At 49.9% G+C, this 12,090-nt stretch overlaps 1 protein-coding gene across 1 annotated transcript in view; it reads left to right on the top strand.

Moving 5' to 3' along the window:
• Positions 1-10,877, top strand: part of CTNNBL1 (catenin beta like 1) — an 83,968-nt gene extending 73,091 nt beyond the window's left edge. Inside the window, exon 16 of the mRNA XM_075347544.1 lies at positions 10,582-10,877. Coding sequence (XP_075203659.1) covers positions 10,582-10,670 — 89 coding nt within the window. The 3' untranslated portion in view covers positions 10,671-10,877. The remainder of the gene's footprint in view (positions 1-10,581) is intronic.
• Positions 10,878-12,090: the final 1,213 nt, after the last annotated feature.

Here is a 12,090-nt window from a genome sequence, read left to right as displayed (position 1 = left end):
TCACTTGCAAGAGAGAATCCGATCACAGTAGATGACACTCGGCTCACACTCGCAGCAGACTTTGAGCTGAGTGTCATTAGCATATAGCAATTCTCTCTGACTGCATACTATACGCTAGTGTGACCCCGGCCGTAAACAATGTTTCGGCTTGTCATCATAGTTAGGTGAAGACACTTTTGTCCAAATGCCCTATAATAAAAGGCCCTCCAATTGTAACCATTAATTTGGATCAAGACTACTTTTTCATTTTGCTATGTCATGAATTACATGGTCACCGATTCATTTCTGGCCACTTGTAGCTTTCCCTGGCTGTAGCTAGAAATGTCTACAACACCATTAACAGACTATGAAATAAACTATGCAAGCAAAGGGCATTTCCTTAGAAATAAATATATTTTTTACGTGGAATTGGGCTGAAAATTAAAGGGAATCTGTGAGCAGGTTTGTACTACCTCATCTGAGATGAGAGTAGCATGATGTAGGCATAGAGGCCCTGAATTCAATAATGTATCATTTCTATTTCTGTGTGCAGCCGTTCTGACTCTGTGAAAGATTTTAGATTTTTCATGTAGAATAGCTCTGAGAGCTGCCCCCGTTCACACCAGGCTTTCAGTGTGTATGTCCATAGACAAAAGCTGCTAATCACAGAATGGGCGGAGTCTGACTACAGCTCACAGGCTGCTGAGACCCGCTAATGATAAAGCTAAAGGGCTTAAGCTAACATTGCAGGAAAAAAAAAAAGATTGAGATAAGAGACGCAGGGCTGGAGTCTCTGTTTTAACTATTGCAGCATGCTGTCTTCAGGTTATATTAGAGAAAGTTGCTGACAGATTCCCTTTTAAATATTGCAATGGATTTTTCACAGAAGATAGCATAGATATATGGAATGTGATGGATCCAAAAGTCCCCCAAAGAGGGGGGTCTTCTGAAGAGATTTCTGTGCGTACATGTACATATACTGAATGTTTGTCACTGATTGGCGGTCTTTAACTGGCCTGGTAGATTTAACAGGCCGTGCACACACAATGATGGTTAATACGATCCTTTGGTATGCATGGGAGATCCTGTTATTTGCAGGACATCATCTGTTTGCATGGGGCAATGCTTTTAGAGCAATACGTTTTATGCCAGCATAAAAATCATTGCACTTGATGAATTGTTTTGGGGGTTTTTTTCTCATTCATCTGGTGATTGGTGGCCTATTCAGATGGGCTGATAGATGGCAACAAGCATTCATGCAAATGCCAGTTCCCTGATTATTGGCTCATCTAAATGGGCCACAACTATTCAATAGATGTATAACCACACTTTCCACATTTTTTGCACTGGTATAATCAGGTTCGCATCCTATCAACCGATATCACCACTTATCCTTAAACAGGAATATATGATGCCAAACTTGTTTAAAAATACTTTATTTATTTTGAAAAGAATAAAAAACACATAGACAAACAACAACGGCACAGCAGGGTAGAGAGATACAACTGTGACTCCCACGGATTGGGGGAGGGGTGGGTGAAGATCAAGATAAATCTCTCCAAATATACATTTAATACTTTAAAAACGTCACTGGTCTGCATGAGCATATAGCAATATCCCAAAATATTTACATAACCATCATGTTTCACATATGGCTAGCATGGAAATGGTCAATGGTACCCTATGTGTGCACTCCGATTGTCACTATCAATAATTTAACAAAGATATCCACGAAATTTCATGGACCTTTTTGCTACGGTAAGAATTCACAATAACGTATGACAATCAGTCTGCTCCCTAACAGGGAACTCGGCCTCATGCAGCCAGATGGGCCCGCCCTATAGTTGCTGCTAGGGAATTCTCCTATGGTCCTCCAATACCCTGCGGGTAGTTACCATACCTCCAAGTCACAGGAGGGAGCTTTTTTTCAAATAAACCCCCCAATATTCCACAAGTGGGGTATGCTCCTTAATAGCCTCAGTATCCTCTCACTCCCAGACCTTAGAGGCATGTGTACCCCTAACAGGGCAAAAAGCACCACAGGGGAGTCCCGCAGCAGGAATCAATCAATGACATGATTGGCAACAAGACATTTATAATATACTTGCTGAAAAAGAAGTTTCCAATATTAATATTAATTCAGGACTCTGTGGGAAACTGCTACATCCGTAGGTCCCAGGGAGGAATCTCTAATCAGTTACTCATCCCCCTGATTTCACATAAGTAGGGTATGCACCTTAGGCCTAAGCCACATGGCGAGAAAAACAGTGCGAGTGGAGTGCAATAAAACATCGCATTCCCCTCGGACCAATTCTAGCCTGTGTGTCAGCACACATGAGCGATTATTTTCTCAGCCCTAATCGGACCGAGAAAACAATCGCAGCATGCTGCGATTGTAAGCTGAGACTCTTTCTCTCGCACCCATTCAAGTGAATGGGGCGAGAGAAAAATCGCACTGCACTCGCGGTACACCGGTGTACCGCTAGTGCAGTGCGAGAATGGCAATAGCCGACTACGCAGGAGAGAGGGAGAGAAATCCCTCCCTCCCCTCCTGAGTGCCGGTCCGCCCCCCGCAGCTGAGGTCTGCTCGCACGAACGGACCTCAGTTGCAAGGACACACGCATGACACTCGGCTCTGCTGTACTGCCAGCACGAGCCGAGTGTCATGCAAGTGGATCGCAGTAGTCCCCGTGTGACCCCAGCCTTAGTGGTATCCACACCCTCTCACTATCCGAGTACTGAAATCATAGGGCATATAGCCCCCAATATCTCATGCCTAGGACCCACCAGTCAAGCACGAAACCCACAGCAGCATTTCACAGCAACCTTCAGCCCATAAAGTCATGAGTGGTACAAGATTATACAGCAATATACAGACCTGACCAGAGTGATACCGGATCCCACCCACCGCACCTCAACGCGTTTCACCGCCTAGGGCTTCGTCAGGAGGCAGGTACATATCTTGTGTGGTTAACACCCTTTATATATCCATCTGAGGTTATGTGCATGTGGTGCATAATTGCGTTTTAGGTTCCATGGTCGTATCAGCGCGGCATAGTTCCGGCCGGAGGATTCACCGGAAGTTACCTCACTCTATTTCCGGCCTGGGGAGGGACGCGAGCAGGCCCGGCAGCCATGGCAACGCGATGCCACCGCCATCGGGCATGCGCACGGCCCCCTCCCGGCGGCCGTACTGCAGAGTGAGGACGTCCTCCTACCTGATCCCAGCCGCGCTCAGCATGGATAGCCAAATGGTAGCGATACTACCAGCATATATAGACCACATGCATCTCCTCCTGTGGGATCGGATCCAGCCGGTCGCCACCATCTCACATTATAATTATACATAGCAAACGGGCCATAATAGCCACCAATTTCAATTAGACATAACAGTCGGCATTATTCCAATAAACAAACCAGCATGGAGGGGTAATATATGTAACTGTATCTACAGAGTTTAATTAACTTTTCTTCATCGTTCCTTATGGGAGACCCAGACCATGGGTGTATAGCTTCTGCCTCCGGAGGACACACAAAGTACTACACTAAAAAGTGTAGCTCCTCCCTCCGAGCATATACACCCCCTGGATAACCAATTATAGCCAGTTCAATGCTTTGTGTTCAGGAGGCACACATCCACACATGCATTCTCATCTGATTTTGATTTTTTTGGAAAAGAGTTTGAAGAAAAGCGGGTCCAATCCTGGACTCCCGGCATGTCCCCTCTCACCCCACTGTGTCGGCGTTGTTGTTAAGGTTGATTTCAGGGCTGGAGCCCTTCATGCCGTGCTCCTTCACCATCCCCTAGGGCTCTGGCTTGAAGTGGGAGCCAGGACGGTTCTTCCTGCCTTGCAGGAGACCGGTCTCCATCCGCAGCCCCTTTTGGATCCTGCCGGACGGAGCACTCATCCCTCTGGGACCTGGCCCTGCGTCTCACAAGCTAAGTATATGAGACGTGGTTATTGAGGGGTCCCTTGTACTTTATTGTTGGGGAGAGTGTGCTGTGTAACTATGCTGACATTTCCTGCCGGTTCTCTGGTTTTCACCGGAGAACCGCGCCGATGGTGCCTGCTAGCCGTCCGCATTGTTAAATTTAGGCCCCGGCTTCGCCTGAGGCCTACTTTCGTTTTCACTGCCCCTGCATGCCAATCATGCAGAGGGACAGTGCGGCTCCGCCCAGCGACTGTTCAGCACAGGAAAGGGACACGCCTCTCTGAGGAAAGATTCCCTCCCCTGTATACCTCCTTTGCCCTCCAGTTCCCGCTCTTAGAGTTGGCCCCGCCCCCTCTCCTTGCTCCGGCACCATTTTATCAGCGTTCTCACACTGATCGGAGCTGGCTGCAGCATCTCTCTGGGGGTCCGGCCTGTGGGATCTGGAGGGCACACAAAACGGTCTGGTAAGCCACAACCTCCGGTTGTGGACCTGCTTATATACTCACTGGGGGCCATTCTAGCTCAGAACCCCCACTTCAGCAGCATGTCTCACACAAGGAGCAAGGCTGCAAGGCTGTACTCTATATGCACTGCATGTAAGCTCGTACTGCCTGAACCATGAGCACATATCCACATTGTGATGCCTGCTCTAACATGGTGGTGCCTCAGCCTGAGGTCTCATCCCCAGTGGTCCCTCCGGCTGCTCCGGCTCCGGTGGCTGAACCCCCGGCTTGGGTAGAATCCTTCTCTAAGTCTATCTCCCAGTCCTTTGCTGACTCTATGGGACAGCTGTCCCGGACTCTGCTGAGCATGCATCAGCCCCCTTCACAGGGTGCCCCTGCTGCTACGGCTCGCTCAGCAGAGCTCGCAGAGGATTCTTCATCTGGTCCCAGACCCCGTCCTCCTAAAAGGAGACGCAGGGGCTCCTCTCCTTCCTCGTCCCGCGGCTCTGATTCACAAGCTGAATCGCAGGACGAGGAGGATGCTTTTACTGTGGGCTCGGACGCTACCTCCATGTGCCCCATTGATCTCACCGAGGGTGATGCAGATGTTAGTGATTTGATTGCGTCCATTAATTCTGTACTGGACCTCAATTCACCAGTATCAGAGGAACAACCCTCTCTGGTAGAAAAACACCAGTTTGCCTCACCTAAGAGAGCAAGGAGTGTGTTCTTTAACCACTCCAGTTTTCAGGCCACTGTGACCAAGCCCAGGGCCTGTCCTGACAAACGCTTCCCAAAGCGTAGTTCTGATGACCGTTTTCCCTTTCCACCAGAGGTGGTCAAGGAGTGGGCTCATTCACCAAAGGTAGACCATCCGGTGTCTAGAATCTCAGCCCGGACAGTTGTATCTGTGGCTGATGGCACCTCACTTAAGGATTCCACTGACCGCCAGGTTGACCTTCTGGCCAAATCTGTATATGAAGCGGCAGGGGCCTCGTTCTCCCCATCTTTTGCAGCAGTGTGGGCTCTTAAAGCCGTCTCTGCTTCTCTGGAGGAGATGCATTCCCTCACCAGGGACTCTATGCCCGAAATGGTTGCCTTAACTTCCCAGGCTTCAGCCTTTTTATCCTATGCCATGTCTGCCATTCTGGAGGCTTCTCACTGCACGGCGGTGGCTTCGGCTAATTCCCTCGCTATCCGCAGGATCTTGTGGCTTCGAGAGTGGAAAGCAGACGCTTCTTCCAAGAAGTACCTTGCTGGGCTCCCATTTGCTGGGCCCCGGCTGTTCGGCGAACAACTGGATGAAATTATTAAGGAGGCTACTGGCGGGAAGAGTACTTCCTTGCCACAAACTAAAACCAGGAAACCTGTCCAAGGCAGGAACCAGTTGAGGTTTCGTTCCTTTCGTTCCTCTAACTGGTCATCCTCTAAGCCCTCAGCCTCGTCCACTAACTCAGCCAAGGACCGAAAACCCAGCTGGCGCACGAGGCCACGTCCTCAGAAGGCCGCAAGAGCCGCTGACACTAAGGCAGCCTCCTCTTGACTATCTGGCCGCGCCAGCAACGTCCTTGGTCGGTGGCAGGCTCTCCCACTTTGGCGATGTGTGGTTTCAACACGTCTCCGATCAGTGGGTGCGGGATATCATCTCACACGGCTACAGGATAGAATTCTCTTCCAGCCCGCCAAACAGATTTTTTCTGTCCACTCCCCCCTGCTCCAAGGCCGCCGCCTTCTCCCAGGCCGTGGCATCCTTGCAGGCCAACGGAGTAATTGTACCGGTTCCCGCCCGGGAACGGTTCAGAGGTTTCTACTCAAATCTCTTCCTAGTCCCCAAGAAGGACGGTTCCTTCCGGCCCATCCTGGATCTCAAGCTTCTCAACAAGCATGTTCAGGTGCGGCACTTTCGCATGGAATCTCTGCGATCAGTCATTGCCTCAATGACCCAAGGAGATTTTCTAGCATCCATCGACATCAGAGATGCTTATTTGCATGTGCCAATTGCAGTTTCACACCAGCGTTGGCTACGTTTTGCAATCGGAGAGGAACATTTCCAATTCGTGGCTCTCCCCTTCGGGTTAGCCACGGCCCCTCGAGTATTCACCAAAGTCATGGCAGCAGTGGTTGCGGTTCTGCACCTCCAGGGGTTGGCAGTGATTCCTTACCTGGACGACCTTCTGGTCAAGGCTTCATCCAGTGCAGACTGTCAGCGGAGTGTCTCGCTCACTCTCGCCACTCTAGTCCAGTTCGGGTGGCTTGTCAATCTACCCAAGTCCACTCTGACTCCGACCCAGAGTCTTACGTACCTGGGTATGCAGTTCGAGACTTTGCCGGCACTTGTAAAGCTGCCCTTAGTGAAACAGCAGTCCCTTCATCTGGCGGTGCGCTCTTTGCTGAGGTCTCGCCGTCATTCCATCAGGCACCTAATGCAGGTGCTGGGTCAGATGGTGGCGTCAATGGAAGCGGTTCCCTTTGCCCAGTTCCATCTGCGTCCTCTGCAGCTGGACATTCTCCGCTGTTGGGACAAGCGGATTTACTCCTTGCACAGGTTGGTAGCTCTGTCGCCACAGACCAGGGGCTCCCTTCAGTGGTGGCTTCGGCCCCTCTCTCTGTCTCAGGGACACTCCTTCCTGGCCCCGTCCTGGGTGATCCTCACCACGGACGCCAGTCTAACCGGCTGGGGAGCAGTATATCTCCACCACAGAGCGCAGGGCACTTGGACTCAGTCCGAATCAGCCCTCTCGATCAATGTGCTGGAAATCAGAGCTGTGCTTCTAGCTCTCTTAGCCTTTCACCATCTGTTGGCGGGCAAGCACATTCGAGTCCAGTCAGACAACGCGACTGCGGTTGCCTACATCAATCACCAGGGCGGGACACGCAGCCGCCTGGCAATGTTGGAGGTTCAACGCATCCTTCAGTGGACGGAGGACTCCAAGTCCTCCATATCCGCAGTCCACATCCCAGGCGTAGAAAACTGGGAGGCAGATTATCTCAGCCGCCAAACCGTGGACAGCGGCAAGTGGGCTATGCATCCGGCAGTGTTTCGGACAATCTGCCGCAAGTGGGGCACTCCGGAAGTGGATCTAATGGCATCCCGGCACAACAAGAAGGTTCCTGTTTACGTGGCTCGCTCCCACGATCCCCAGGCCATTGCAGCGGACGCGCTGGTTCAGGATTGGTCCCAGTTTCGTCTGTCTTACATGTTTCCCCCTCTAGCTCTCTTGCCCAGAGTCCTGCGCAAGATCAGAATGGAGGGCCGTCGGGTCGTCCTCATTGCTCCAGATTGGCCCAGGCAAGCTTGGTACCCAGACCTGCTCCATCTGTCCGTAGAGGTGCCGTGGCATCTTCCGGACCGTCCAGACCTTCTCTCACAAGGTCCGTTTTTCCGCCAGAATTCTGCGGCTCTCAGATTGACGGCATGGCTCTTGAGTCCTGGATCTTGACGACTTCTGGTATCCCTCCTGAAGTCATTTCCACTATGACTCAGGCCCGTAAGTCTTCCTCGGCCAAAATCTATCACAGGACTTGGAAAATTTTCCTGTCCTGGTGTCGCTCTTCTGGCCATGCTCCTTGGCCTTTTTCTCTGCCGACCCTCCTGTCCTTTCTACAGTCCGGTCTGCAGCTAGGACTATCCCTCAATTCCCTCAAGGGACAGGTCTCGGCTCTGTCAGTATTGTTCCAGCGGCGTATCGCCCGGCTGGCTCAGGTGTGCACCTTCATGCAGGGCGCATCTCATATCATTCCGCCTTACCGGCGGCCTTTGGATCCCTGGGACCTTAATCTGGTCCTCACGGCCTTGCAGAAACCCCCTTTTGAGCCACTTAGGGAGGTTTCTTTGTCCCGTCTTTCACAGAAAGTGGTCTTTCTAGTGGCCATAACTTCCCTCAGGAGAGTCTCTGATTTGGCTGCTCTCTCTTCGGAGTCACCTTTTTTGGTTTTTCATGAAGACAAGGTGGTTCTCCATCCGACTCCGGACTTTCTTCCTAAGGTGGTATCTCCTTTCCACCTTAACCAGGATATTTCCCTGCCTTCCTTTTGTCCGGCTCCTGTTCATCGCTTTGAAAAAGCGTTGCATACTCTGGATCTGGTGCGAGCGCTCCGGATCTATGTGTCTCGCACCTCTGCTCTTAGGCGGTGCACCTCTCTTTTTGTGCTGACCTCAGGTCGGCGTAAGGGCCTCTCGGCTTCTAAGCCGACCCTAGCTCGTTGGATTAGGTCGGCCATTTCCGATGCCTACCAGAGTACTCAGGTGCCTCCCCCGCCGGGGATCAAGGCACACTCGACCAGAGCTGTCTGTGCCTCTTGGGCTTTCAGGCACCAGGCTACGGCTCAGCAGGTCTGTCAGGCTGCCACTTGGACTAGTCTGAATACCTTTTCAAAGCACTACCAAGTGCATGCTCATGCTTCGGCAGATGCGAGCTTGGGCAGACGCATCCTTCAGGCGACTGTCGCCCATTTGTGAAGTTAGGTTTCGCCTACTTCTCAGTTTTCTGTTTATTCCCACCCATGGACTGCTTTGAGACGTCCCATGGTCTGGGTCTCCCATAAGGAACGATGAAGAAAAAGAGAATTTTGTTACTTACCGTAAATTCTTTTTCTTATAGTTCCGTATTGGGAGACCCAGCACCCTCCCTGTTGCCTGTTGGCAGTTTTCTTGTTCCGTGTGTTTTCACCGGCTGTTGTTGTAGACAGAGTCTCCGGTTGTTCTGGTTCTTGCTCTATTTCTACTTGTGGGTGGATGTCCTCCTTCAGCTTTTGCACTAAACTGGCTATAATTGGTTATCCAGGGGGTGTATATGCTCGGAGGGAGGAGCTACACTTTTTAGTGTAGTACTTTGTGTGTCCTCCGGAGGCAGAAGCTATACACCCATGGTCTGGGTCTCCCATTACGGAACTATAAGAAAAAGAATTTACGGTAAGTAAACAACAAAATTCTCTTTTTAGACCCTATAGGCCATACTCTCCCACAACCCCCACCAGCCAAAATCTATGAGTGCATTATAATTATAGTTCAGTAAGGGTGTTAACCACACAAGATATGTACCTGCCTCCTGACGAAGCCCTAGGCGGTGAAACGCGTTGAGGTGCGGTGGGTGGGATCCGGTATCACTCTGGTCAGGTCTGTATATTGCTGTATAATCTTGTACCACTCATGACTTTATGGGCTGTATGTTGCTGTGAAATGCTGCTGTGGGTTTCGTGCTTGACTGGTGGGTCCTAGGCATGAGATATTGGGGGCTATATGCCCTATGATTTCAGTACTCGGATAGTGAGAGGGTGTGGATACCACTAAGGTGCATACCCTTCTTATGTGAAATCAGGGGGATGAGTAACTGATTAGAGATTCCTCCCTGGGACCTACGGATGTAGCAGTTTCCCACAGAGTCCTGAATTAATATTAATATTGGAAACTTCTTTTTCAGCAAGTATATTATAAATGTCTTGTTGCCAATCATGTCATTGATTGATTCCTGCTGCGGGACTCCCCTGTGGTGCTTTTTGCCCTGTTAGGGGTACACATGCCTCTAAGGTCTGGGAGTGAGAGGATACTGAGGCTATTAAGGAGCATACCCCACTTGTGGAATATTGGGGGGTTTATTTGAAAAAAAGCTCCCTCCTGTGACTTGGAGGTATGGTAACTACCCGCAGGGTATTGGAGGACCATAGGAGAATTCCCTAGCAGCAACTATAGGGCGGGCCCATCTGGCTGCATGAGGCCGAGTTCCCTGTTAGGGAGCAGACTGATTGTCATACGTTATTGTGAATTCTTACCGTAGCAAAAAGGTCCATGAAATTTCGTGGATATCTTTGTTAAATTATTGATAGTGACAATCGGAGTGCACACATAGGGTACCATTGACCATTTCCATGCTAGCCATATGTGAAACATGATGGTTATGTAAATATTTTGGGATATTGCTATATGCTCATGCAGACCAGTGACGTTTTTAAAGTATTAAATGTATATTTGGAGAGATTTATCTTGATCTTCACCCACCCCTCCCCCAATCCGTGGGAGTCACAGTTGTATCTCTCTACCCTGCTGTGCCGTTGTTGTTTGTCTATGTGTTTTTTATTCTTTTCAAAATAAATAAAGTATTTTTAAACAAGTTTGGCATCATATATTCCTGTTTAAGGATAAGTGGTGATATTCAATAGATGTGACCGTTAAACTACGAGTTATCCTATGCATCAGTTTCTGAATATCTGTTTATATTTTCTGTTGCAGAATATTCTGAGAACATCGGTGACGGGAAGAGTGCAGATTTCCGGGAGAGTGAGCAAAAGCGAATCCTTGAGCTGATAGAGACATTGTAAAAGATTAGCTGGAATTCATTCCTATAACAATGAGTCTGCGGAGCATTGCACAATTCCAGGACATCAAATATCTGTTTTTGTATATACTGATTTGGGATCAGATGTATTAGACATCGGGTTTTCACCCTCTCTCTGTGAATAGTGGGAACTTTATTGAAATTCAATTTTGTGTGTCTTATTTTTATAAAAAGTCCATCATGAAATATCCAGCCCTGTCTATTCCTAGTTATTTCAGATTATCAGCAGTAAGAATATTGGGGCTGAATGTTTGTATTCTTAAAGGGACATTCCATTAGCAGACAATTGTCAGCGATGTCGCCGGTTCCTTAAGGTACCGTCACACTAAGCAACTTACCAGCGATCCCAACAACGATAGGGATCGCTGGTAAGTTGCTAGGAGGTTGCTGGTGAGATGTCACACTGCGACGCTCCAGCGATCCCACCAGCAACCTGACCTGGCAGGGATCGCTGGAGCGTGGCTACACGAGTTGCTGGTGAGCTCACCAGCAACCAGTGACCAGCCCCCAGCGCCGCGTGGAAGATGCTGCGCTTGGTAACTAAGGTAAATATCGGTAACCAACCCGATATTTACCTTGGTTACCACTGCACAGAGCTACACGTGCAGAGAGCAGGGAGCAGCGCACACTGAGCGCTGGCTCCTTGCTCTCCTAGCTACAGCACACATCAGGTTAATTACACGATGTGTGCTGCAGCTACATGTGCACAGAGCAGGGAGCAGCGCACACTGAGCGCTGGCTCCCTGCTCTCCTACTTACAGCACACATCAGGTTAATTACCCGATGTATGCTGCAGCTAAATGTGCACAGAGCAGGGAGCAGCGCACACTGAGCGCTGGCTCCCTGCTCTCCTACTTACAGCACACATCAGGTTAATTAACCCGATGTGTCCTGCAGCTAGCTACATGTGCACAGAGCAGGAGCCGGCAGCACAGGCAGTGAGAGCGGGGGAGGCTGGTATCAAAGGTAAATATCGGGTAACCAAGGACAGGGCTTCTTGGTTACCCGATGTTTACATTGGTTACCAGCCTCTGCAGAAGCCGGCTCCTGCTGCCTGCACATTTAGTTGTTGCTGTCTCGCTGTCACACACAGCGATCTGTGCTTCACAGCAGGACAGCAACAACTAAAAAATGGCCCAGGACATTCAGCAACAACCAACGAACTCACAGCAGGGGCCAGGTGGTTGCTGGATGTCACACACAGCAACATCGCTAGCAACGTCACAAAAGTTGTTCGTTAGCAGCGATGTTGCTAGCGATGTTGCTTAGTGTGACGGGGCCTTTATTCTGTACGTGGAGAAGAGCATAAGCTGATGCCGGACACTTCTGAAAGCGACTGAGCCCCAGGAAGAACAAGAGGACTGGGAGTATGAGTTCAAAGTGCTTATGTCGCCTAAAGTCAT

This window comes from Anomaloglossus baeobatrachus, chromosome 5 (genome assembly GCF_048569485.1).
Source record: "Anomaloglossus baeobatrachus isolate aAnoBae1 chromosome 5, aAnoBae1.hap1, whole genome shotgun sequence".
NCBI classification, from domain to species: domain Eukaryota; kingdom Metazoa; phylum Chordata; class Amphibia; order Anura; family Aromobatidae; genus Anomaloglossus; species Anomaloglossus baeobatrachus.
This window is presented reverse-complemented; position numbering and strand designations above follow the sequence as displayed.